At 38.9% G+C, this 27,740-nt stretch overlaps 1 protein-coding gene across 1 annotated transcript in view; it reads left to right on the top strand.

Moving 5' to 3' along the window:
- The window catches only part of TBC1D8B (TBC1 domain family member 8B), a 37,774-nt gene that overhangs the window by 5,109 nt on the left and 4,925 nt on the right, over nt 1–27,740 (top strand). Inside the window, exons 2-20 of the mRNA XM_082061806.1 lie at nt 3,520–3,630; nt 7,605–7,723; nt 8,348–8,573; nt 9,553–9,793; nt 10,413–10,620; nt 12,234–12,401; nt 13,638–13,787; nt 15,425–15,575; nt 16,933–17,147; nt 17,579–17,696; nt 18,384–18,669; nt 19,931–20,060; nt 23,337–23,435; nt 24,574–24,642; nt 24,855–25,095; nt 25,939–26,004; nt 26,373–26,456; nt 27,263–27,319; nt 27,635–27,732. Coding sequence (XP_081917932.1) covers nt 3,520–3,630; nt 7,605–7,723; nt 8,348–8,573; nt 9,553–9,793; nt 10,413–10,620; nt 12,234–12,401; nt 13,638–13,787; nt 15,425–15,575; nt 16,933–17,147; nt 17,579–17,696; nt 18,384–18,669; nt 19,931–20,060; nt 23,337–23,435; nt 24,574–24,642; nt 24,855–25,095; nt 25,939–26,004; nt 26,373–26,456; nt 27,263–27,319; nt 27,635–27,732 — 2,837 coding nt within the window. The remainder of the gene's footprint in view (nt 1–3,519; nt 3,631–7,604; nt 7,724–8,347; nt 8,574–9,552; nt 9,794–10,412; nt 10,621–12,233; nt 12,402–13,637; nt 13,788–15,424; nt 15,576–16,932; nt 17,148–17,578; nt 17,697–18,383; nt 18,670–19,930; nt 20,061–23,336; nt 23,436–24,573; nt 24,643–24,854; nt 25,096–25,938; nt 26,005–26,372; nt 26,457–27,262; nt 27,320–27,634; nt 27,733–27,740) is intronic.

Genomic DNA, 27,740 nt, shown 5'->3' with positions numbered 1-27,740 from the left:
ATGCCATTTAATGTAATTAATTTTTGACCTCAAAGGTACTGTTTGCATTAGAGGAGAGAACAGGCTTGTGCTAACTTTGTTTCAGAACAATAGTGCTCCTTTCAAAAAAGACAACAATGTTTGCTTTGCTTCCAATTCTTCATCGGTAAAATGGAACTTACATTAGTCGATTTGCATTACGCTAGTGTCACAAAGGATAAGAAGTAGTCAGATTGCTGTATATGATATATGTATTTAAAATAAAGGAGACTGTCAGCAGTAAAAAAGATGTAACTGACAGCTATTCCAGGAAAAAAAAAAATCTTTGAGATTGTGGGTTGAATGGGACCAAAAAAAAAAGGTGAGTATTAGTACTCTCTTGATGTACTTGGTGAAATACATATAGGATAACAAAGTGGTATTGTCCCAAATGGCAAAATGCTGGACAGTTATTTTCATGCAACATATTGGCTTTGTTGCCATAAATCAGTACAACTGAAGAATAAATTGGTTGCTGATGTGTTCTGGTGCATGCCTCTGCATGATATTTTGTTAACCAAGTGTTTTAGAGACCTTTGAGAAGAACAAGTCCTTACTTCAAAGCTATTATGGATTCCTAGCCCTTTGTTTCTGGGGTATTTTATGCTATTTATTTAAGTATTGGTATTTCGCAGCAGTTTTACTCAAGTAGCTATGAAATGGAAAATGTTTTCTAAATGCAGAGCCTTTTCTTCTTGTAAATGTGCATGACCGTCCATATCTACAGCCAAAGTCATTCCCCAGGTGAGGCAAGAGGATGATGTAGGTGGAATCCTCGGTAGAAGCTGTGACTCTAGCTTTGAGCAGAGATGAGAGTAGATGACCTTCTGTAGGCTGTCCCTTAAAATTGATTGTTTGAGATCAACATGTACCAGTTTTCTTTAGCAAGGGCTTGGCAAGTGTGGCCGAAGCTACTTTTTCCCCATGCCACCCTCATCCAGATAAAGCCAGTATCTGGGCTGAGCAGTTACTGATTCTTTTGCTACCTATTCCCTTATTTCACAAGTAATATCCTTGTGAATACAGGTGAGTTTTAAATCTCTGCAGTCCTTGAAGTTTGTCTTTCTTCAGTAGGCTTGTGTGCATGGAACCAGCAGAGTGCCAGTTGCCTGCGGGAACATGGTTCTTGATTTCCCATTGGGAAATAGCAATAAAAGGGAGCGCTTGCTGAGAAGCACCCAACAACTTGTAGTTCTGGAAACCCGGACTGGTAATACAGTATTCACAAAATTTGCAGCTCATAGAGCACCTTCAGGACTAGGGTAAGAAGGTGAGACTCTGCTGTTTGCTTGCAATGGAATCAGTGGCCATAGCTGTGGAATTAGTTTGTAATGTGCTGAGTATTTATTGGCTTAAACACAAACCTGTAGTCTATGTTGCGTTCATGGACAAAGCAGTGTTGGCTTGTGGGACTGTGGAAGTGGCTGATACTAACCTGAGGCAGTTTATTCCAAGTAGCTGGAAACTCTTAGGGACTTGGTGGAGTGCTGCTTTCTGGAGTGCTGTCGTAATTGTTCTCTCAAGCTGAGCCTTACCATCAGTCTTACAAATGGTCTAGTGTCCTTGTACGGTGTATCATAACAGAAAATGATATTAGGAGAATTGTGAATGAAATAATAAAACATTTGCTGAAACAAAGCCAACGTTGAGCTCAGCTCAGTGTTATGATTCATTCAGTAAGCCAGAGCTCTTTCAACAGACATAAATGTCGTTATCTATTCAATGCCTGACTTCAGTTAGAAACTACCAAACAATTATACTTTCCAACAGTAATTTACAATCTGTGAATTGCAGACAAGACAAGATAGTATTTTTGATTGATGTAATGTACTGATCTTTTGTTGTTGTTTTTCTTTAATATTCACTTCTGTTTTATTGTAGAGAGGCAAAAACCATTCTATAACTTGAAGAGCCACAGTAAGGTAGTCACACAGGCTCTATGCTGGAAGTGTATCCTTAGGAAAACCATGTTCTGAGGATGATTGTCACAATTATTTTTCAGAATTTGAGAGGAGGTTAATGGAAGGAAAGTAGAACAAAAACTACCAGAAGCCAGCCTAAAAATTCTGAAGTAACTTTTGAGAAATATGTTTGAAATAATCTAAATCTACTGCTTCTGTGGGATATTAAGCGCCTGAATGAAATTTTCACTTAAACATGAAAGTGTACTTAGAGGTGTTACAAGGGATATATTAACTTTGCATAGAAGCTCTTGACCCTAATAGCGTTTTTTTGGGGGGAATACCCTGCATCCGTGATCTCAGCAGGTTTGTGGAACAGACTTTGCATCATGTCTTTGGGTAATTATGCCTCTCATATTTTTGGGGGTAATCTTGTCTCTTATTTCGCAGTTCTTCTGTAGGAGCATACAAGCTCTATGTGATTGCTTTGGCAGCTTTGCTTTAATTGAGCTTTCCATTTATGTGGCCATGCTATAAGGATGGCAAGCATAGGAAATACAGGAAGGAAGTATAAGATATTGTTGCTTGTATTTTTGTTTCTGTTGTTACAAGAAGAAAAAGTTTTACTTGTGCATCAGGATCCAAAAGCTTGTATTTGTTCCGTGTGGATTTTTCTTCCTCTTTTAGAATTCCATGATTCTTAAATTTGAAAGGAACTTTTAATGTATCTGGGTTAATGGTTTTATTACTGTACAGGAAGAATGATTTTGGCAGCCAAGATAAAATGCGTACTCATTTTCTCAGGAAACTTTTTGCTCCCAGTTATGGAGAGATGAAGTATGTCTCGTTAATGAGGTCCATATATTTTTATCACAACTCTGTTTAATAGGAGCTAATTCTGTATCCAGTGGCCTGGAGGTGACATGGCCATTCTGTCTTGGGTGTATAATCTATATGGGAATAATGCATTTTATGTAATATACTTATGCATGTGATAGTAGCATGAAATATTAGTGTTCCATACTTTACGTAGGAGTCATCTGACAGACTATGAAGAATGGCAGGCCTCTTCTAGCTATATTGTGGTATGAGCAGCAAAACTTTTGTATGTACAGAACACACGATACACTATTCTCATATAAGACAGTGGGATTTTTGTAAAATTCAGATATAACGGAGTTACAGTCTCCTCAGAGCTGTTTCCTGTGACTGGAAAACAGAACAACAGTAAATGACTAATTAAGAGGCAGTTCAATTACTGCTTGTTCTCATTGAAGGCTGGGAGCTACCATGTTACGTTTCAGGTTGTACTCCAGCTTACTATACTACATGGCTGTCACTGCTAAGGGGTTGTCTCAAAAGCTCTCTTCACCCTCATTTTATGTTTATAATGGCTTTTACTGGACCAAAATATCGTGACCTCCCGAAGAGTTTCCTCTGAGAGCACTTTTTGCTTTACTCATTTGTGCTTCTTATTTTCTCAGCATTCATTAGTCTTTACTTCGGCACATTCCTGTTCAATAAGAAAGGAATCAGAACTAAGTGTACATTTCAGAACCTTACATTCACTCTGCTGTATACATTTTCTTGATCGCAACAGGTCTTCTTGTGGGAACATTAGATGCGGTGTTGGATTCTACATCGAAAGTCGCCCCATTTCGCATCCTGCATCAGACACCAGACTCTCAAGTCTACTGGTCCATTGCATGCGGTACGTACTGTGGTTTAGAAGCAAACTGAGTTTATAAAGTGCAAAATGAGGGTACAAACTACGGCATCCATTTTTGGGTTAATCCTCTCACATCATTATTCATTCTTGTGACCTCTAAATGATTTAAAATAATTTGCAAACCGGAGATGGACAGTAGTGTGTGGTTCCAGTTTTTCAGAATATGTCTATGAACTCTTTATATTACAGCTTTGGGTTGCCTGGTCTCTGCGGTGGTACTTCACTAAAGCCTTGGTGTTCTCTTAGAATAACAGAGGCACAATCTTTTGGAAGCTGCAAGCTCGTAACAGTTCAGGGTGATAGGGATAACTTGACCCTTGGGAGTACTAAATGTGCTGTAGATAGGAGTAATGGGAGCTGCTTATCCTGATGCTTTTTTCCTACTTTATCTTCGCTTGTTAAAATGAGCCAGGTTCTCCATCATGGTTGGAGCTGAATTCTTCTGCATTACCTCTTGCTCTCATAGTGTAAGAAGTTCTTTCTCTTTCTCGTGTTGTTAATGAGTAGGAAATGGAATAGAAAATTGACCTTGAGAGTAGAGTATGTGAATTCTCCTAGAGCGTGCTTTTTGATAGTGTGCATGACTTTATTTTTTAAATTTTTTTTTTTAAAGTTTTGCCACTTGTCCTGAAGATAAAATCTTAGTTCCTTTATACAGGCTGCTTAACTATTGACCGTCCACTCCACTCCACAAGTTGAGAAGGCCCTTTTATTCCTTACATACATCATTGTTTTTTCTTCTAAGTCATGGTCTTGTCTTTGTATTGAAATGAATATTGTCTTGTGGTCTAATGCTAAAGTCATTGTTGTGGAATTAATCTGTTTGGGCTTTTTTTAAACTCTGAAAACATCTGTAATTACAGTGAAAAAGAACCATATATTTAAGCTCATTTTTCCATGCTTTTTTCTTTTTTAATTAGTAGTGACTTAAAGAAACGGAACTCCACTGGGACTTCTCTGGCTTCTAGGCCTTCCTTTTAGTTGCCTGTGGCAAAAGCTGAACTTTGCAGAAAATCTAACATTCTGCAAACAAATGCATGAGTAATTCTACTAGTTGTTACATTGGATTTTGCTGTTATTGCTTGATTATGAATCGTCATGGCTTCACCTTAAATGAAAAATTGTGCCTCTTTCTCTCGTTTCTATACAGTTAGGTGTTTTTTAAATACAGATTTGTTCTTGTAGTATACACATTTCATAGTGTAATGCTAATCTGATCCTGTTCATGCTCTGCAAGGACTTAGAATCACAGAATAGTTTGGGTTGAAGGGACCTTCCCAGCTCCCCCAGTGCCCCCCCTGCCATGAGCAGGGACATCTTCACCAGCTCAGGTTGCTCAGAGCCCCATCCAGCCTGGCCTGGGATGTCTCCAGGGATGGTTCATCCACCACCTCTCTGGGCAACCTGGCCCAGGCTCTCACCACCCTCAGCGTAAAACATTTCTTCATCATGTCTGGCCTGAATCTCCCCTCTTTTGGTTTAAAATCATCACCCCTTGTCCCATCACAACAGGCTTTGCTGAAGTGTCTGTCCCCATCTTTCTTATTGGCCTCTTTTAAGGAGTGAAAGGCTGCACCAAGGTCTACCCGGAGCCTCCTCCAGGCTGAACAGCCCAGCTCTCTCAGCCTGTTCTCCCAGCAGAGCTGTTCCAGCCTTGGACCGTTCCTGTGGCTCCTCTGGCCCGTCTCCAGCAGGTCCATGTCTGTCCTGTGCTGAGGCTCCAGAGCTGGTCGCAGCACTCCAGTGCTCTTCTCTGAAGGGCAGTAGTCAGTGAGAGAACTGTTCAATAGCAATTTATGTAATTCCTTACATGTCACTTTAAAGGGCAGCCTTATAAAGTTGATAGAATTTGAACAGTTTGTGAATTGGCAGTAAATAAAATTTTAGGACTACTTCTGAAGAAGTGAGAACTGATTCGTGTCAGGCTGTCAAAAGGATACTTTGATAAATTTGTTGGAAATATGCTCTGGGGAATTCTAAGGCCATGAGGTCAGCCCTTTGGAAAACACAAAGGATAATCTTCACTTTAGGACTGAATTTATCTTAAATCTGTGCTATGTAAGTATGCTTTACAACAAAAGGCTACATAATGTAGTCGTACTTCATGTTAGAAAGCAGATTGTTCCTTCTGTGGAGTGAAGAAATTGAAAAGTCTAGATTTTGTCTCTGCTATTACATATAAAGGATCTGAAACAGTGGTTCTAAATCATTTAAATATGTATTAAAATGTTGCATCTTTACTGTGTCACATCTGTGCCTCTGATTCACGCGGTGACGCAAATAATTGGTCTACATGTGTAGTCTGAGAAAAATAATTAGTTTGCAATCTAATTGCTATATTAATTACTCTTCATATAATTTTTAAAGTGTTGTTGCAAATCCACGCTGTGTAGTGCAGTCTGACTATTTAACCATAATTAGAACAATTCCTATTCACTCCCAAGACAACTTTAACTAATTCTTTCATGTCCACTGAAAGTTGTTTAATTAGTCTTTACAAAGCAAATTGAGAAAAATGAAATTGTTAAAGGTGTGTTCTTGGCTAGGGTGTAGGTACTATGTGATTGCCCTGACTGATTTTGTTTGTGAGCAGTCCTGTGGAGGATGAAACTGATGAATAGTTTATATTCTAGTATCCCTTTATTCAAACTTATGTAAATTCTTTCCCCGTCCCGCACTGTCTGTTGGGGAGCCACCTGTCTTTAAAGAACTGACTCAGTATTGAACTTGATGGACCTGTACTGTTGTTTCACTGGTATCATCTCTGCTTATTACCACTTGCATAATTTGTAATTGAGTATGTGAAAAGAATAAGATGAATTACTGTAAGCATTTTGTAGTTGGCCTACCACATTTCTCTAATTATGAAAGTAACTAGTGGGTAAGATTGTTCATTTCTATTTAAATTAAACCAGTAATCTAAATGTATTTCTGAGAAGTTCATGTGAGAGATGTTTTTATTTTTTGTAAAGTTGCAGTGATATTCACCATATAGTAAGTGCCAGCTCTCTGAAACCTAGATTAAAAAGCAGTGTAAAATAAAAAAAGTAAGAAGGTTGGCTTCTCTCTCATGTGTTTGAAAATGCAGTATTTATATTTTTTGAACACTGAATTTTGTCTTGGCTCTATGGTTTGTACATTCCTTTTGATTATTGATAACAGGTTTCTTAAGTTACTCCTCTGCTTGCAGACATATGGAAACAATGCATTGTTTGGAATTACAGCATAAGCAGAACTTTATTCTTTCCTGACTGGCAGTTGCCTAAGCTTTAGTGTGGTTAGAGGTATAGTTAAAATGTGACTTGATAGAGAATGAGATAAAACCATGACCTGTACACAAGTAAGTAGCAAGTGTCTGTTGTAAGCAGCGTAAATGCTTGTTTCATGGATCCAAAGAGAAATCTTTGCTGCCTTCCTGGCTACACTTTTCCTTACACTTGGTAGAAGGGATTTTGCACAGCAGGTCTAAGTCTTGGAGCTCTGCTTGCAGGTGAGCATATCAAAGGCGCAAATTCCATTTTCTTCATCTCATGAATTTGATCTCACATCTCCCACCTTCTGGACTGTTAGACTGGGAGTGTTCTAGTGATGCTGTGCTGCCTGTGTTGGGGAGGTACCGCTGAGCTGAAGGAACTGTCAGTCCAGTTCAGGCTTCAGCGCCGAGCCACACGATGTTGACAAAGCTGACATGCTTCTGAATGTGAAGGCCAGAAATACAGCTGCGTAAAGGGCTTGAAAGATAAAAACACAGCAGTGCACATTTTTAATGTACACCAAATGCATTTTTAGTGTACACAAGAGCTGGACAATAAATTTGAGACTTGTGGTTTGGACTTGTGTATCTTGATTACTCTGTGAATCAGGAATTTGCTAAGTATGCTCTTGATTAATATTTTTAGTGAAGTGATTGAAGTCTGTTCTAATTTTAAGTAATATTAACTTTCTCTTTCAATCAGGAGCCAGCAGAGAGGAAATAACAGAACACTGGAAATGGTTAGAAGACAATGTTATGAAGACTTTATCAGTATTTGATTCAAATGAAGATATTACGAGCTTTGTCCAGGGAAAGATAAGAGTAAGTAACAGGCACATAATATAATTGGGAAGGGCCAAGTATTTTTTCCTCTAAATGTACACAAATAATACATCCTCTTTAGAATATTGAAGGGCAGCACTGTAATGATACATACTCCTGATTGAATAGTGCGTGGCTGTTAACTTGGACACACTCTATTGTTGTTTATCTGCCTCACAGTTAACTAGGGTCATTTGACATAAACTCTTTCTGATAATTGATACACCAGGTGCTTTTAGATAGTGGTCTAACACTGATGATAAATTATTCTATAATAACTTTAATAATGCCTGGGAAGCATATGGTATATTTTTGTGAAGGTGCAATGGTTCATTTTATATATGCTGAATATTTAGCCCAGGAGTTCTTGTGATTAAGTGAGGAAAACATCTATTTCAGAAGAGGAGACCTGAGAATGTGTGTCTTGCTTGAGTGTGTGGGAAACTTGGTGGATGAGTCTGAAATAGTGCATTTGATTTGTGACCTGTGTTTTGATCCTCAGACTATTCTTGTTCTAAAACTTACTGTCCCGTTAGGAGAATGCTGTGCTGTTTGTGTGCAGGTGCTTATATGGCACACACTCACACGGATGCATATATAAAGTAACTGGTTATTTTGTTTTAGGGCTTGATTGCTGAAGAGGGAAAAGGTTCTTTTGTAAAAGAAGATGATCCTGAGAAGTTTCGTGAAGGTCTTATGAAGTTTGAAAAGTGTTTTGGCTTACCAGAGCAGGAGAAGTTGGTTACCTATTACTCGTGCAGTTACTGGAAGGGCAGAGTGCCCTGTCAAGGATGGCTTTATCTTAGTACCAACTTCCTTAGCTTTTACTCATTTTTGCTGGGAGCAGAAAGTAAGTAATCCTTGATGCTAAGCCTAATCCCGTCACATTTTACTGTTTATCTTTCAGATTTGGAAGAATTGTTCCTACATGCTAAGGGAGCTATTTCGTGAAAGGACCTATTTTGCTGTATGAGCAGATGTCAATACAGAATAGAAAAAACTGCAAATATAAAATACTTTATGGAAAGAAATACATTTGTGTAACTTACTACACAATGTCCATTAGCTTTCTTTCTCTATACAGTCTTTAGAGAGAAGGCAGACCTCTTGCAGTTGACTGTAACTGAAAGTTGTCCATCATTGTTAGTTCATGCTGCATATTAATTCAATCTGTGAGGATTACACTTATTTCTTCACACACAGAGACTTAATTTTTCACAGAGACTTAATTTTTCACATGGGCACACTATGCGCTGGTGATAATTGCACTTATCTTTTTTCTTAGCCTGTGTAAAGTTAGAGATGCCCAAACAAATGCCTCTAATAGTGTGAGCTGCAGCTGTATTTATGTGAGAACTAGAAAGCACAAAGACAGTAGGATCCTTTCTAAGCTAATTTTCATTTGTAATGAGAAATGTCATAGCTAATGGTCACGGTTCCTCTGAATTTCAGAAGGTGATCAATTTACTTTAAGAAGCCCTATATGTAAACTCTTCAAGTGGGGTAGCTTATATGATGGTGTTTGTTTGCAATTTGCACGTTCACATGAGAGTGAAGAAAGGTGATGTAAGCTTGTCTTTTCATACATGGTGCATCTTTCTTGAATGCTTTTCTTTCTATAAATTTTTTTCTAATGGAATTACTTTAAAGGAATTGTGAAGAGATTGTTTTTTGTGCTTGTGAATTTGTAGCCCCTTCCAAGTGGGTTATCATTAAGCTGTGTTGCTTAATTATATCTTATTAGTGCTGTTGACTACTACTTTTTTTTTTAGTATGAGGGTAGCAGCTCATGAGAAGTTACTCATGTCTGATTATATTTGTATTTTCAGTAAAACTTATTATCTCCTGGGATGAAATATCCAAACTTGAGAAGACCTCCAATGTGATTCTGACAGAGAGCATTCATGTCTGCTCCCGTGGGGAAGATCACTATTTTTCCATGTTTTTGCACATTAGTGAAACGTTCCTTCTCATGGAGCAGCTGGCAAACTATGCTGTTAGGAGACTTTTTGACAAGGAGACATTTGAAAATGACCTAGTCCTTCATGACCCCTTGCAGATCACCAAGAGGTAATATATTACTATTTAGTTCTATAGTAAGTAATAATAAAACCCGTTGTAGGTTGTATTTCCTGGGTAATTGAGAGCTCAGTTTGGTAGCAGTGCCAGAGAGGGATGTTGCTTTACAACCAAAACATTGTTTTTGGCTGCAGTTATTTGTGAAGAATTAGCCCACAGCAGATGTTGATAACATGTGCTACACTTCTAGCTAATTAACCTCTGTCAAGCCCAAACTTGTTTTGGGGTTAAATGGACTATTTTGATGGGTGAGAAAACAGAGCAGGTTGGGCTGTTAGTATGTTTTTCTGCACTGCCTGTGGGCCCTGATTCAGCAGAGTGCTTCACTGTGTGAGAACATGGTTGAATCTATTCCTGTTTAGTGAAGTGTTTAAGTATTTAATGACTTTGCTAGGTGGGTTTATATAGGTAGGTGTAGTCTTGGCTTTGTTGCATCTTCAAGCAAAATGTAGAACCCTCCAGCAGAGCCCCTGGATTGTGGGAGAACATGATGTTTTACTCTCATTTCCCAAGGTATTTTTAACTTTTGTATTTGTAAAGACATTTTAAACTGATTTAATTTTTCTTTTGTATCTTTTACCCTGTTTTTTTTGTTCTGTTTTTAACATAGAGGCCTAGAGAGCCGTGCCCACAGTGAGCAGTTTAGCGCGTTCTTCAGACTCCCCAAAGAAGAGACCTTGAAGGAAGTTCATGAGTGCTTCCTATGGGTTCCTTTCAGTCATTACAACACCCATGGGAAAATGTGCATTTCAGAAAACTACGTTTGCTTTGCCAGCCAGGATGGCAGCCTGTGCAGTGTAATCATTCCATTAAGAGAGGTAATGCAAGCTAAAGGTCCGAGCCAGTTATACCAAAGTTTTGCACTTGCGCAGTTTAATGCCAGTTTAGCAGATTTTCATTAGAATCTGCTTACTTTGTGTCATATGTTTCCCCCTGTTTTGGATACTGCATGTAGGAATTCTGTTTGTAGGTTTGTAGAACTGCTGTCATGTTTCAGCTTTGTTCCCTGTATCCTCTTGCCCTTTTTATATTTACTCTGATTTCTGTAGCTGGGTACAGAATCCTAATTTTGTAATTTCATTTGTTTGTTTTTTAAATAGTTGAAAAAGCTTATGCTTAATTCTTGAAGTTGAGTGAAAGGTTGAGTCTCAAGATAAAAAGTAAAGATTTGGAGAGGGTAGAGGATCCTGAAGGTTAATAATTTCTCTGGTGTGTTTATTTCTTAGCTGAGTAGTGCAATTCTTTTTGCAGCAGTTGAGCAGTGCTGCGGTCTGTAGGAAAATCCATTGACAGTTGTCAGTGTATCAATGCCACCACAGCTGATAGTCTCAACAGACTGAATAAGGACCATATTTAAAGGATGCAGCATTCATATTTCTATAGAGTACTATAGCTAGACTGTGGAGTAACTTCTGAGAAAAAAAAGCCCTTCATCCCTCTCTTGACATCATGTGCCCTGGGACATTGCCACATTTCAGTCTTCCAGTGTTAAAAGCTTTTGATCAGCACCCAGGCCTATTTTACAGTCACCTAAAAATTAATGAGATTCTGTAATTTCTCTGTGATTGCTCTACATACTTTGTGTACATGCTGCCTGACATAAGACACCTGACGGAGGGGGGTGAGCTGAGCCAATTGCAGCAGTACATGTGGTGTTCCTCTCCCAGATAAAGCAGTTTAACTGATTGTCTATAAATAGTTCTGCAAACAATAGACACTTCCATAACCTGTGAAAACAAAAAGAGGCTGAGTTAAAGGAACTGATTCTGAATTCTTGTGGATTGTTGGCCCCTCACTATTACACAGTGATAGTGTACTGCAGAGTACCTTTAGCTCAGTGGTATTTCATTCTTTACCTGTAACAATGTAAAAGCATCAGCAATAGCAGTCAGTCTAGCTCTTCATGATTGTCTCACTTGTACTTGCATTATTAAAGTGTATTAACTGCTCTAATCCTTAACTGTTCCATCATGGCAATTAAAATCAGCTCCAGCTGTCATGTGTTATGACAGCTGTCTTTGAACGGGTATTCTCACTGGAAATTCATTCTTACGAAGCTTGATTCCTTTGATTACTTGCAAAAGCCATGTTTTATCTGCTTTTGGGTGCCAAGAAAAAAAGAGTAACAGCTCCAGCAGGTACAAGGAGGTGAGATTTTCAAAGAAGCTCAGCCCTTACAGCTGGGAAAACCTTTTCAAAGATTTTTTTATACTCTTTTGAAAATCTGTCGCATAATACTTATTATCTTGTGTTTAAATAGCTCCAGGCCACTGAGCTTTAAAGTAGTGAGTTTGTTACTTGGGTTGCTAATTCTACCTGTGTGTTGCTTCATAGCACTGTTTCATGTACTCATGTATTTTTAACAGGTTTTCTCTTTTAGAAGTAAGCTGGTAAAATTTGTTGCCTAATTTATGTGTCCTTGCTTCTGTAGGTCACAGGGGTGGATAAGGCAGATCCAGCCAACAGAGGAGTCAGCATTAGTACCAAAGGAAAAACAGCTTTTCGTTTCACGGAGGTTAGAGATTTCGAACAGCTTGTGGCAAAGCTCAGAATGAAATGCAGTGCAACTTCAAGTCCACAACACATCATAAATGCAGAGGTAGCTGCTCTGCTAATTCTGTTTTATTACCTGCTCCTAGGCATAAGTTGTCTAGACTTCCTAAGAGTTTATGTATTGTTGTTAGTGTTTTGCTGTGTAATGCAATACATCTATCTGTAAGCCTGAATCTAGACACAAGATGGGTAACAGTGTCTGCTGTACCTCTAGATTTCAAGTTGTCTAAATATTTTTTTTCTTTTTAAAAATCATGGTCCCATCTATTGCCTTCAGACCCTTCACATTAAAACAAAAGTCCACCAGTCTGATGGAAAATTATGTGTAGTTGTATTGTTTTTTGCCAGCTATTTGACTCAGGAAGTTGATGGAATGATTGTAAGGTTGTTTCTAGATGTGAAGAAATCTGTAAGTATAGTTTCATGCAGGAGAAATAAGAAAGCAATGACAAAATATCCTTTACAAGAATTACATAGTTGCTGTATCTCTTCCCTGAAAATTTTCCCCTGAAAAAATGGAATCAGCTCGAGTAGTCTCTGAAGTAACAGTTGTAAGAGTGGAGAAGTGTACAAACAAGTGCCTTTTGTGGAAAATATCAATGTATCAGCAAAATCTCTATCTTGAGATTTTGATTCTTAAGGATTAGAGGGCAAAAATGATTAATAAATGCAAGATAGTTTGATATCAGCAGCAATGCTCAGCTGATAAGGGCACAGCACAGCCCTGGGTGTTAAGGGGCATTCCCTTTTAGATTACCTTGTTTTGGTTGTATCTGCATTATATTGACATACCATGCTGAGTCATGTACCTCTGGGTTTAAGGTGTGGAAAAATAACTCTGTGCCCATATGAAGGAGAATGTGTTAAACAATGGTGCTACTGTGAATGCATTGTGGTTTTGGTTCTTTTACTTTGTTTTCCATCAGGTTTTGAAAAACAATCTAGCTTCTAATGCTGGTTTTTAAATGCTCTCAGCACTTCTGTATAGTTCAATATATGGGTCTATTTAAATGAATGCTTTTCTTTTGACTTCAGTGGTGATGGATGGTCAGGCCTCCCTATCTGTTACAGTTCTCATTGTCAACATTTGTCCTTTCATAATTGAGTTTTGGCTGTAGAGATGGATTTTTTGCCCAAGTGCAGCCTCTTAAAGCCCAGCTGTGCAGAGTAGGGACTGCTGTTTTTCATGTATTTTGGAAGTCCGTGTCTAACACCTGTAACTTAATGTAATAAACAATGACGTTTGGCATTTATAACTACCACTGTTAAATTTTTTTTCAAGGTTGCAGCTAGTTCTGCCTCGGACACTCCAAAGGATTTTGATGCGGCACCGTCAAAAATGGGTCAGAGAGATAACAGCAGAACTGTTGGTACAGAAGCCCTAATGACTGTCTATCATCCTCAGGATACTGAGAATTTAGACCCTAAAATGGTAAGAGATAAAATGGCCAACAGTGTTCAGAATCTTAATTGGAAAGGATTGTATTCCAGCAAGGCTGCCGATTTCCTCTGGGGCTTTGCCAGTCTTCCTTCATCTGCTTTGTCCGTATTTGGAATCCACAGGGCGCTGCTTCATGGCTCCATTCAATTTTCTGCTCATCTTGTGTAATAATGATATGCCTTATCTTTGTGGAGCTAATTCCTCCTGCTTTTCCACCCCTCAGGGAGGAGTTGGCTGTTTGTTTCGTGATAGTGAACATGTTTCATATCTGTCTGAATTGTCAAGATACAAAGTCACTACAAGCTCTTTGGGGGCAAGGAGAATGTTATCTAGAAATTGACTTCATTTCTTCCTTGTTTCATTCTTTTACACTTCTTTCTAACAAAGTTATGCTCTGGAGAGTGTTTCTTTAATTGTTTTTGCAGTAGGACATCCTATTTTTGCTTCTCTGTAGTATATGCAAGAAGACATGTATTATTTTAAAATTAAGTCTTTCAGCAGAACTGGGTGAATTAAGATACAGAATTTTTCGTATTAGAAATATCAGATAATAAACACCCTTTGGGCAGGAGAAAAGGGAATCCAGATTTTCGAATTCTACCTATTATAGTATGTTGAACAAAAGTAGCCAAAGTCTACTTTTGGCACCTTTAATTGCTTTAACAATGTTAAATCTTACTGCTGCATGCACGGAAAATACAGTGGCAGCGTTCACGCTGCCTCAGCCCTGGAGCACCTGGTCATCAGTTGCTTTGCTTCAGAGAAACTGAATTGTGTTTTAGGTACTTCATCAACAGTTTATTAGTAATCCTGTACTTCATGAAAGATCTGTTTCACTGCTTCTACTATCTCTGCGGGTAAAATGCCTGTAAATTCAGTTTTGTCTGAAATGGGAATGTTCATTCTGCAAAGCGGGTTTTACTTGCATGGCTGGTCCTGCTGAAGTTCAGATGTTTACACTGTTGTCTTCTGTGTTAACAGGAACTGCTAGCTTGTAAAAACGTTCTGTCTGATTGATAAATATTTGGTTAAATGTAAAACCTATATGGGCGTGTTTTCAGCTGTTAGTTCCGCTCTTTAATCCAACTAGACTTCACTCTCCTGCAGAGTTACTTGGTTATTGCTTCTCTCCTCGTGTTATTTGGAGCTCATGTAAATAAGCTGAGGAAAGATTGAGAAACTATGTGAGAATAATGACACTGATGTCATGCCACACCTCTGTGTACTTTCCATCATTTGTAGCTGTTCTGTTCCAAATCTGTCAACTAATATAATGCAAGAAATCATAGTGAATCAAAAAAAGGAAGCAAGCTGTTTTGCCTGCTGAGTTTCAGTGGGATATAGTTTCATCTGTAACAGTGTTAGTACATTTTTATTGCTGTTGGCAAAGAACGGTTCATACATATGTTAAAATTGACACATGTATGTTAATTTATCAGAGTAATTAAGCAGGTAGCTGTGACAGTGAGCCGACTTACACTATGCACAGGTTAGATTTTGCTCTGATTTTCATCAGTGTTCATTTTATGTATCAAAACTGATGCCAGGCATTTTCAGTTTATATGAATATAACTGGGAGCAAAATTTGGTCAGTATAGCTAATGCTTCTTGTTTTCTGCTTTTCATAGTTGAAAGAAAAAATGAAAGAACAGTCCTGGAACATCCTCTTTGTGGAACGGGGACATGGTGTCACCATGTTTCGAACAAAGAAGACTCGAGACCTAGTTGTAAGAGGGATCCCGGAGGCATTAAGAGGAGAACTCTGGCTACTCTTCTCAGGTATTGCATAGCAAGTATAATTGATTCATTTTGTGGATTCACCTGTATGGATGTTCTAGTTACTGGGTGAAAGTAGTCTGACAAAAAATGCACTTACCTCTGGCAATTTATCCAAATCTTTCTGAAGACAGACACTTCAGAATGGTGAACAGGGTAGTTTTGTCTGTTATTTTGTTTTGCGTTGATTCAAACTAAACCTGCATCTGCTTCTTTTATAACAAGCTCAGTTGAAAAATAATGATAAGAATAAATGCTGTTTCAGGGTATAATCAGTTTCAACAAAGCCTCTTTACTTGCTAAAAAGAAGAACATGTCGATTGTTTTGATTTTAGCTTTCTAAGAGGATAGCGTTACCACACACAGGAAAAAAAATTAGTTTTCCTGGCAGAGAATTTGGCCCCAGTTGTTGACAGCTCTTTGCTATTTGCTGTTGGTTGGTTTAAAGAGTGAGACGTACAGGAATTGTGGACTTTCTCACACATTGGGGATCTCTTGCCAAAGCTCTGAGTGGGTTTTTGCGGCTTCCTCTGTAGAACACACCTGCATCTGAGCACTTAGCTTGAGGGAATGAAGGCCCAGGGAGTTAAGACACCCCTCTACAACACCTCTGTGCACTTTCTATTCCCGCTCACTGAAACACCTAGAAAAGCAGCAGCCGCTGACCCTACAGGAAGCCTGGGTTGGATTCAGAAAAGGAGCTGCAGATTTTGAGCAGCCACCCAGGACCTTATCTGCTACCAGTACTCCCTGGGCAGAGCTTTCTGCTGCTCCAGAGGATCTGTTTATCCTGACAAATGCATTTTATACTCTTCATTCAGCCTGTACTGTATGGTAGTTCCTTTTGAGGACATGTGAACGTGGATTTATCTTTGCTAATATTTTTTGAGTGTTTACAAAGGCATTTATGCTTCTGTTACCAATCCGATATCTCTGTCTTGGAAGGTGTTGACATAAAAGTTATGGAATTAATTAGGTAAATATCAGTCCTTGGCCTAGGTTTTCTAATCTGTTTCCAGCTCTACAAATGGAAAGGCATTGTATTTTCCAGAAAACCTGGGCAAAATGGTAGGTGAAAGGAAGCCTTTTAAAAATTTTTTCCCTGCAATGAAACAAAAAAGTGATTAAAAGTCAACTTCATAATGCAAAGTGAGTTAGATTTCCTCCAACCCTTATTTTATGTTGCTTTTCTGTTTTCGATTCAGAGTAATTAAATTAATTTCAGTAGAATTACTCTGATACATTACTGCAGTAACATCTGGAGATCATGAGGTACCTCTGTAGTCACCAAAAATTTGTATACAATTTGAAGATACTTTACTGTTGTCCTCTAATACTGTGCAATACAATGTATTGGCAGGTGCTGTAAATGATATGGCATCCAACCCCGGCTATTACACTGAATTAGTGGAAGAGTCCTTAGGAACCTGCACTTTAGCTACTGATGAAATTGAACGAGATTTACGTCGCTCCTTACCTGAGCATCCTGCTTTTCAGAGTGACACCGGAATTTCTGCGCTCAGGAGAGTTCTTACAGCTTACGCACACAGGAATCCCCAGATTGGTTATTGTCAGGTACAGCGGTTTTGAAACTCAGTGTTGGTTGACTAAATATTGGCTCATGATGGCAGTTCAGTGGCACCTCATAAAATCAGTCACATAAATATGTAATGGTTTCTTGCTCAGTGGTTCACTTTGCTTATTTCATCCCACTATGTGACATGAGTTTTTACATTGTACTTGAATTTGTTGATAAATTCTGTCATGTCTACTTCATATATGCCTTTGCATTCTTACTAGACTTTTAGCACTGAAAAATATTTTTATGTAGTTTAAATACTATGCTCTATATTTAATAATACAGAGGTACAAGTCTTATACTGGGCATGGCTGTAAGTTATCCTAGCACTCAAAATGTTCAGAAATATAAATTTTAACAAATGACAACAGTTGTGTTTTCACCATCTTTCCTCATAAGTGCTTCTTTTTCTATTTAAATGTTACAGGCAATGAATATTTTGACATCAGTACTTCTGCTGTATGCTAAAGAGGAAGAAGCTTTCTGGCTTTTAGTTGCTGTGTGTGAAAGGATGCTACCTGATTATTTCAATCGTCGTATCATTGGTAACATCCATCTGTCTGTCTATCTAGCGTTGAATATAAATGTTCATTCATTAAGAACAAGTGTAAGGAATGAGCTGAAGGCTGAACAGTGGAGAGAAACTGTTGCATTTGGTTCAGTATTTTGAAGTAGAAAATCGAAGTTACAGAGATTATCTCAAGACTCTTCCTTAAGTAGGAGTGGATATGATTTTCAGATATTGTCATTACTCTAGGCATAACTACTCAGCAAATAGTCACTTAGGCTATTATACTGTGCTTTTGGTATTACAACTGCAGATCATACTATTTATTTGAAACTTGCTTGGCTTAGATAAAGGAAAAAGAGTTACTTCAGGTCCAGACTTAACGCTTTGATCTCATACTCGGTACTTGCAGGTGTATGTGCTAGAAGAAACTTGGATATGAAGTTTCTCTCTAATTGCAGAGCAGGTGTACTGGCTGTCGGGAGAATCACTGGAAGTGGGCTCACACCCCCAAAAGTGCTAACGCACCTTAGAGCGCGCAGCACGGCTCCGGGCCCGCGCACAGAGCGCACAGCGTGCAGCCCAGGGAGCGGACACAGTGGTTCCACACTTCTACAACAAAGTTGCATGAGGATGGGGGCTTGACGTCTGGCCGGTGCTCGGGGAAAAGTGTGCTTCTCTGTACTAAGATTTGGGTGGTGGTTTTGTTATCCTTTCCCTGCAGGTGCCTTGGTAGATCAGGCAGTGTTTGAGGAGCTCATCAGGTTTCATCTGCCTCAGTTGACAGGCCACATGACGGACATGACCTTTTTCTCCTCGGTCTCTCTCTCCTGGTTCCTTACCCTTTTTATCAGTGTGCTGCCTATTGAAAGTGCAGTCAATGTGGTGGACTGCTTCTTCTATGATGGAATAAAGGCAATCTTGCAGCTGGGGCTCGCAGTGCTGGAATACAACATGGAGAAGTTGCTGACTTGTAAGGATGATGCAGAAGCAGTCAGTGTTCTCAACAGGTATCAGTTTAACTGTTATTCTTACAGGCTGTGTAGCAGCTGCTACAATTGGAAATAGATAAGTCATTCTGGGGCAGCTGAGAAGACATCTGGCCAAGACTTCCAAGGGCTTCATAGGAATTAAGTTTTCATCTTGGGCCAAAATTCCAGAAGCGGTGGCTGGAAAGTGTGCCTGATCCTCTGAAAATCCCATCCTCCATTAAAGTTCTTCTAAACCATCGCCATTTTGTGTATTTTAAAGTAAAAGCAATGTGTTTGGACTTTATATCACTTATAGAAGGTGGCTTTCCTTAATGATGAGATAATCTAGAGCACACTTAGACCGTTCCAGACAGTTGAGGCATCAACTTACTGACAACATCTTCTACAGCTCAGTTCTTGTAGTTTAGGCTACTGGCTCCTCTGCTGCTAATGGCTTTAAATAGAAATAATAAAAAAAAAACGCAATGAGGACAATCATGACCTGATGTTTGTTCTGTATTCTCATTTGAAGAATAAATTAATATATGCAACATAAAGTGCATTTTAAACTGATGTATTGCAAGCAAAACTTGCACAGTTTTTGCTGCACTACCTACCTAAATTCTTTTGTTGCTGCTGCAATTGTGTATCATGGAGTATTAACACAGCAAAATGACTGTGCTGTAGGAGTCACCAAGTTATGGCTGTTAGGAACTGATAGTAAGAATTTCCTTTTAGTGAGACTTTTAGCTGTTGCATGTTTGAATATAGGATAGGAGCTACAGAATTAATGAGGAAAATGTAATTTTTATTCTATGAGCCCATGCAGCCAGGTATTTATTGTAAAACCTAGCTATGCTCATTTAAATATTTAACACTTAAAAAACCCCTAACAGTAAGAGTACACTCACCCAGTTTAAATGTGTTAAAATTTAAAATCCAGAAGTGTGGTGAAAGTTTAATTTTCACTTGCACCAAACAAGCTGCTGTTTCCACTTGACACCCAAGATGTTGATGATTTTTATGAGCTTTTGAACTCCTGCTTTCAACATTCTTATCCGGCTGTAACACTTCTGTTGCATGCTGGTATATTTTAAAAAATTATTACAGCTCTATAACCTTCTCTGGGTAGTTGGGTCCTATTTTTATATATCTTTATTATTATTATAGCATATTTGTGCTACTCATGTTTTTGCTATTTCCCATTCTTTGCGCGCTTTTTCTTCAGTAGATGCTGATGTTGTTGTTTTGTTGAGATAAACTGGTTCCTGCTGATTGATTGTGTGTTTGCTTTGTGCAGATTTTTTGACAGTGTCACTAACAAAGACAGTCCTTTGCCTCCAGCTGTGCAGCAGGGCTCCAGCCTCAGCGACACAAAGAGTGACCATCCCAAAGTGGACATTACCGACTTGATCCGAGAGTCAAATGAAGTATGTGTTCCTGTGGGTATGTTTTTGCATCCCATGCAGTGTTTACGTTGCATGGGCTACCTTAAAAATAGTGCAGCAGCATTGTGCAAACTAGAGTAGAAAATCTATCTAGATTCGTAGAAATTGGGCTCTATATTTTGTTGAGCCTCACCAAAAACCTTATAGGTTATGGGGTAGGTTTGTTTTTGTATTATTTTGGTTTTTTGAATTGTCTGGAATGTGCTTGCTAGGCTGTCCTGAGTGGAGCTCCCTAAGTTCATCACAGGTCAGGTAGTGCCATCCCTCATCCACTTCATTAGTAGGTCAACTAAATGACAAAGTACAGCAGAAATGGCACTTGCATTTACTATAATAATTTGAAACTGGGTACTGCACATTGCAGGTAGTGGTAACATTTGACATAACAACCTGTGCAGGAAACTGCGTGCTTGAGTAGTTTCAGGTTAAATGACTGTTGTGAGATGTGTTGGTTGAGGAAGACCAGTTACGGTCTTTTAGCATATTCTTTCAATTTGCAAGTTTGATTTCTGCAGTGTCTGGCTTTGCAGCTTTGCACTCGGGAGGAAATAGGTCTGGCTTCTCCTTCTCCTTTTGTCTTCAGACTATCATGAGGCATTTCCTTCCGTGGCATCATTTGTATCAGGGTATTAATCCACTTGTAGATAGACTTCTGCTCAGCCCACCGTAAGCGAATGGCAAGCTGAGGGAAAAGATTTCTTCACTTTTTTTTTTTTTTTTTCTATTAGCTATTTTCTATTAGCTAGATTATACTTCTGTGTGTGTGTGTGTGCGTGTGTGTCTTTTCTGATTCTCAGTCACATATTTCTAATGAAAGATCCATAATACATCTCTCTTGGAAAAATGTCCTGACCTTGACTGAGAAAAGATTAACTAAATGTAATTTGTGTAATTTAGGAACTGTCTAATTTGATTTTTACTGAGGAGAGAGCTTTGCTTTTAGTGGGTTGAACAAAGAATTAGAAACTCAAGTTCTCCTGAAATGTCTTTATAGCATTGGGCTAATATAAAACGTCTGTTTCTGCTGTCAATATCGTCCCACAAGAATGTTGTGCTGAAGAATTGTGTTTGTAAAATGCTTTAAGGTTCTTGTAAGAAGAGTTGTGAACTATTGTGGGTCTTTTCTTATCATGGTGAACTCTCATAGTGGGGATGAATACTTGCAGAATAAAGAACAGAGATGGTAAATAATGAAGTGCTGTATATTGCATTCTGAAGTGCAAGCTGAAGCTTTCACAGGGTTGGAATCATAACTGAAAGACAAAAAAGAAGAAACTCCCTTTCTTCTTCCCCTGCCATTGCAGGCAGGTGACTGGACCAAAGGAATAGCCTCTGATTTGTTATGGCTTTTGAACATTGATTTGAGCAGATCTTTGAAACCGAATCTGCCACTTCCAAGCTGACAGCCCTGTTCCTAGGCCCGTATCTCATTGCCTCATTTTGGATGCAAATTTTTAGCTTCGGTTGAAACTGAATTTCTTCCGTGCTGGTAAATGTCACAACCCCTTGTTTGAGAACTGCTGTTCCAGAGTGAGAGTCAATGTCCTGCTTCTCATTTTGACCAGACAGTTAATTTCAACACAATTGTGTTCCGGTGAAGGGTTTTATTTTCGTATCACTGAGGAAATAAAACAAATTTCGAAATGGAGAGATTGCTGCAATGGAGAGTTGTCATTCTGCAGATAGGTCTAGGTACAAATCATGAATAAGTGAACAGAGATGTTCTTTGTGATACTGTTGCTTCGCATGGGTGTTCACAAGATAAATGCGATTAAGTGGAAAGGTTTGGAATTGAATTTTAAAATGATGTGCAGCTTCATGCCTTTATGACTCAGGCACAAATGCAAGACTTATTCTTTGGCAGTCTAATCAGGTATGAAGAAGTCATGTTTAATTAGTGAATGGAAGAACGTGTTAACATTTTATCACATTGCACTAATGCAGTTAGATTATATATCTTATGTATATTCTTACTGAGGCCATTGCACAAGATCAGTGCCCAGAAGCCAGACCAGTGAATGAGTTCTGAGTCAGAGATGCAATTTCTCTCTGCTTCCTCCTTGCTCCCTGTCGGAAGCTGTGCTGGTAGCGGTCTTCACAGGAACACAGAAATACGGTTCTGGAAGAGAGCTCCACAGGTCACCCAGTTCAGCTCCCTGTCCTGCATATGCCCAGATTGTCCTTGAAATATGTTGTTAAAACTCTTGGGCAAAAGAGAATCTGCAACACTGTTAGCCCATTGTAGGGTTTCTCTGCTCTTGTCAGAAAATATCCTAATATCCAGTGTGGTTCCTCTTGGATGCTCACAAAGCACTACTGAGGATAGTCAGTGGCAGTTTTCTCTGCAATGCCTTGTTGCGATCAGATTGTTGTTGTTCATCACTTATGCTTTCAACTCTGATCATTTATTTTTCTAGATTCAACACAACCAGTTCCTCTGGCCTTTCCCCAAAGCTTATATGTTCAGACTCTTTATGTTGCAGTTTTTCATATCTTGTTTGAAGTGTATTGCTGAATATGGGAACAAAACGCACTGTGAAGAAACTTCTGCAAGTCCTGCCTAGGTTGTTCATTTATCACTCATTTCTTCTCAAAGTTTGGTATTAGAGCCAGTTGTGCACAGGGTGCACAGTGATTGCGGTTAGGCCGTGTCTTCCTGGCTGCATATGTTGTTGAAAAGTGTCAAAAACCTCACAGAAATAAAGATGTGTCCTATCCGCTGTTTCAGTTCAACACACCAGACAGCATTTCATCATATGAGGAAATTAAATTGATTTGACATTATCTTGTTTAAAAATGTTGGCCCGTTTTGATTTATCTGTTTCTGTTTAGATTTTAATTGTCTAATAGTTTGTTCTGTGATTTATCTGGGAGCTTGTTTCTAGTTTCTGCCTACTGTCGTACTTTTCTTTAAAGGTAAATGTCCTTGTTCTACTCCAATGCCCAGACACCTTCCCTGTCCTTCAGAAATTCCAGTGGTAGCTAAGAATGACTCGAAAATTACTTCAGCTAATATCTAATGTTACTAGATTGAACTTCAAGCCCTAACAACGCACACACTTTGCTACCCTGCGGTAGTGGTCACCACATGATAGCAGAGTTGTTAGTATTCTAATAAACGATTCTTTTGCTCAAGAGTTTTTGCGATCTTGTTTTGTGTCCACGCCTGTATTGTACTTAGTTGCAAGAAAGACAAAAATAGCTGCTTAGATGTGTCTAGCAACAGCTGATTTCATGGAATGATTGTTTTCTTCTTAGAGATATGGCGATATTCGATATGAGGATGTTGAGAGCATGCGCTGCAGGAACAGGCTTTATGTGATCCAGACATTGGAAGCTACGACCAAGCAGAATGTGGTGAGTGACTTGGAAGAGCTAAACCCTTCCCTCTGATAAAATTCATTCCTTTTTGGAAAATTCTGAGAAGAGCTACATTTTCCAGGACCAAATATATAATTTTATATGCTGAAATCGCTCTCATCTGCAGGGTGTCAACTGATGTTCGGCCTCTGACATTTTTGGTTTGTGAAACACAGCATGACCTTCTGGTCTCGTCACAAGTGTTGCCATCACAAAGAACTTCCAAAGGCTGGCGTATTGCTGGCACTTCGCATTGATTGGAACAGCCTGACCTATATTTCTGTCTGCTGTTGTTAAATTGTTAACACATCTCTCTTAGAGGCATAGAGCACTGTAAAATGTCCACAGTGCTACAGTAAAACAATCAGTCACCTCCATTTTTGCTCTGGGAAGCAATCCCAAATGTCCCCAAAGAACATTATTATACTGCAAGGCTTTTTTTTTATTGTACACGAAGGCTTTTTGTCTATGGTGTGTGTATGTCCAGTAATGCCTGTGGAGTGGTAGCACTTCAGCTGCCAATATCATCCTTTAAGTTCAGACTCCTGAATGAAGGTGGAGGCTGCAAGGTGCTCCCTTTGTTTGCCTGTTTTCTCAAGTGGCCAGTTTCCTATAACTGATGATAATACTACTCTGTTTAACAAGCAGTGCTGCTTACCATAGTAAATATGGCTTGCAGCAGCTGATACTAAATGCTGTTGGCTGTGCTGAGATGATAACTGTTCTATTTCATTTTATAAAACATACATATTGTGAGGATAGAAACTGGTCTTGTAGCTAACTTTGTTTTAAAAAGGTGTGAACAAGTTTTTTGTTTATTTTTTTTTTATTTAAAAAAAATGAGGATTCAGCTTCTCTGTTGAGAGCTGAACATGCACTTGCCCATTATAAAGGAAGCTATATGTTACATTACAAATAACTGAGTTTCATGGTGTATACAAGTAATGTAACTAGCTCTAAGCTCCCTTTTTTTTGGAGAAAATATTTCTCTCAGTCTATAATCGTCTGATTGCTTTAAAAAAGTCCTATTCTTACTCCTAGTTATAACATGCCAAAACATGGAATATTCAAACAGTGTCTTTTAATGTAAAGTTAAGTCTCCCATAACATTAATTTTCTCTTAATTTTGTTTCAGCTGCGGGTTGTGTCCCAGGATGTAAGATTCAGTCCTAGTGATCTTGAAGAGCTTTATGAATTATTCAAGGTAATGTGCCATCTTCCTCACTTTCCAACCATCTGTCTTAAAGGTGGACTGTGTTATGGGTGTGAAACTGTTTTAACAAATTGAAACAAAAGGGAGATTCAGCACGTTTTACGTGTCAGCTTTAAATCAAATAACATAGTTAACTTCTCACATCTTTCACCCAGAGAGAGTTGTTGTTTCAGAAAATCTAACATTTTATCTTTCCTTTGCAGAAGGAGCACTTTCTTTCCTGTTATTGGAGTGTAAATAGTCCTGTCTTGCAACATCATGATGCCAGTCTGCCATATCTTGACCAATATCGCATTGACTGCCAGCAGTTCAGGGTTCTCCATCATCTCTTGAGTCCCTGGTCACACTGTGCAAACAGAGACTCACTTGCATTGTGGACATTCAGACTGATGGATGAGAGCTCCAGTTGCCTTATAAACTTCAAACAATTTGCCTGTGTTCTTGGTATGAGAACGACACGTGTATGTAGCACATTCACAAGGGACTCCATCTTGGGAGTAGTCCTGGCATGTATCATCTTCCATACATTATATTAAGAGCCTAAGGAGACTAGCCTCTTAATTTAGGATCAAATAGTCTGATTTTTATCATGGGAAACTAAATGCAAAGACTGCTTAAATGGCAAACCAAATACTCAAAGTATGTTTACAAGTCTGAGAGTGGGACCTGCACTATTAGGCTTGAAGTTATGGAACGGTGCTCCCATTTTTTTTGCCTGTATTTCACATGGAATAGCTAACACAAGGCTTCACAAACTAGTAACTTTCCTGAGACGTTAATCCCCTGGAGAATAATCTCCTATTTGAGATTAAATGTAAATATGGCTTTACCACCAAAATATCAGAAAATTAGGAAATGGTATGATCTCATTGCCCAGCCTGTTTGGTTGATGATAAATGCTTCCTCATACTAAGCCATCTCATAGACAGATCATGCAAGATGACCAATGCCTTATATCTCTGGGGAACTGAAAGTTGTCTCAGGTTACCACTATGTTCCTTTCTTCTTGCTTTTCAAGTGGTATTGTTCAGGAAACAAAAATTAAAGGGAAAATGCCAAGAAGACATTAGTGCTGTATTTCTTTGGGGCTGTGATTTCATTTTAGTAAGTCAAACCCCAGGCTCAGCTGCAGGTGATACTGCCTTCCTTAAGCTTTATCTCTAATTATGCTCCATGGAAGACAGGACAAATGTCCAGTTCCAACCTCCCTGGGTTGTATTTGTGTAGGTTATGAGGCTGTTTTAAAGTTTGGTCCAGTTGAACAGTCTTGCCTCTCTCCTCTAACAGATACCATGTATAATGGAAGCTTCACTGACAAACTCAAGCTTCTTTTTAAGTTGCACATCCCTCCAGGTAAGTGAGAGGTGGTGGCATTTGGGGAGGGCTATTCCTGGCTTTTATCATCTTTGCATGGTGTTGTTTTGTTTGTTTGGTTGGTTTTGGTTTTGTTTTGTGGTTTGTTCTTGTATTATAATAATATTTTCTTAGCTTTACTTTTTGTTGACACCAGTCAACTGGCTACTGGCTACAGTACAGTCTGACAGCTGTAGTACAGATGTGTATTTCTTCCAGAGTGACGTATTCTTTGGGAAGGACATAATCTGCCCCAACACCATTTCTCTTCATAGGGACCATTTGTCTGTACAAAGCTGTCCGTTTTCATCAGTGCTTTGGTAATGCTTGGGAGCATTAAAGCCATTTAATTCGTTTATTTATTGCAGCTTTTACTGAAGTAGAATCTCTAAGCCCTTCCAAAGGTGGTGATCTTTCAAAAGAAGAGCTGATCCACTTCAGCCAACTCAGCGGTAAGCTCCAGAGTGTGAGGCTTTGCCTGCAGAATATTAGAAGGAATCTGTTAGTTATCTCATGGTGAAAAACAGGGGAGCTCTCTTTTGAAAACCAGTAAAGCCAGGAGATCATATCACTGTAAATCCTCTGCAAAGATCTTCTGTAGATGGTTACATTTTCATAAAATAGTGTAGAATTAGTGGGTAGCGAGTCTGATGATGGAATCCAAGGGCCATGGGTGTTTACATGGAAACAGGGGTGTATATTTGATCAGCATTTTTCAGCATAAAGGGATGATATTTCCTACCTCAAGAAATCGAGTATCCAAATCCCTGACTATTTTGAGGCACATAAGCATTTCAAAATCCTTTGCTTCCATTTAAAAAAAAAAAAAAGTTGAACAAAGTTTTGTGGGGTCTAAGTTTATGGTGTTGATAAAATATTCTGCTTGGAAAGCTGTGCGGTTTTCCTTCTTTGGAAGACAGATCCTTTTTGTTTTTTAAAAACTATCCCAAAGTACCTTATCTGTAGTATGTGGGTGCTGTTTTCACCACTGTTCAAAACATGGACTATGACCATCATGAAGGTTATTTGCTTGATATAACTGATTGCAGTTGCTCTTGTTGTCAGCAGCTTCTATTTTTACAGAAAGTACACAAGTGGTACCACATGGTTTCTTCGTGGCCTAATCTGTGTTGGGAACATATGGGTCAGTGAGGGCCTTGCTCCTTAGGGAAGGAGTTTTTGATAAAAGGAAATGAACTATTGGTCCTCCTTTCTCAAATAAATAACTCTTTCTTCTTTTTCTCCTCCTAAACTGTAGTTTCATCTGTTGGGGATAGTCTTGAAAGTGATTCTTTGAAGAGCAGCCCAGAAAAAGGTAAAGAATCCTGGAGACACACTTGGTAACTGTGTGTCTTCTGGGCGAGCTGAGCTGGGGAAATGTGTGGTGGCAAAGAATACTGAGTAACGTCATCTCTAGTGTAGTGCTTACATTAAATCTGCTTTTATAAGTGTGGTTCTGGGGGGCGAGAGGGTAATGTAAACTCTGATTGTGTTTAGTCCTTGGCCCCACCACTCTGTTGGGAAGGAATGACATTGATGTTGCCAGTTCTTCTGCTCCTCATCCCTCATGGGAAGCTCTTTGTTCTTGTTTCTTCACTTCTTTTTTCTCTTTTTTTTTTTGGTCAATTAGGGAAGGGGAAGGTTGATATTCAGGCGTATCTAAAGCAATGGCAAGATGAACTTCTTAAAAGAGAAGAAAACATTAAGGATTTGCCAAGAATGAATCAGGTAAACTG

Source organism: Streptopelia decaocto (genome assembly GCF_964273445.1).
Source record: "Streptopelia decaocto genome assembly, chromosome: 10".
NCBI lineage: Eukaryota > Metazoa > Chordata > Aves > Columbiformes > Columbidae > Streptopelia > Streptopelia decaocto.
This window is presented reverse-complemented; position numbering and strand designations above follow the sequence as displayed.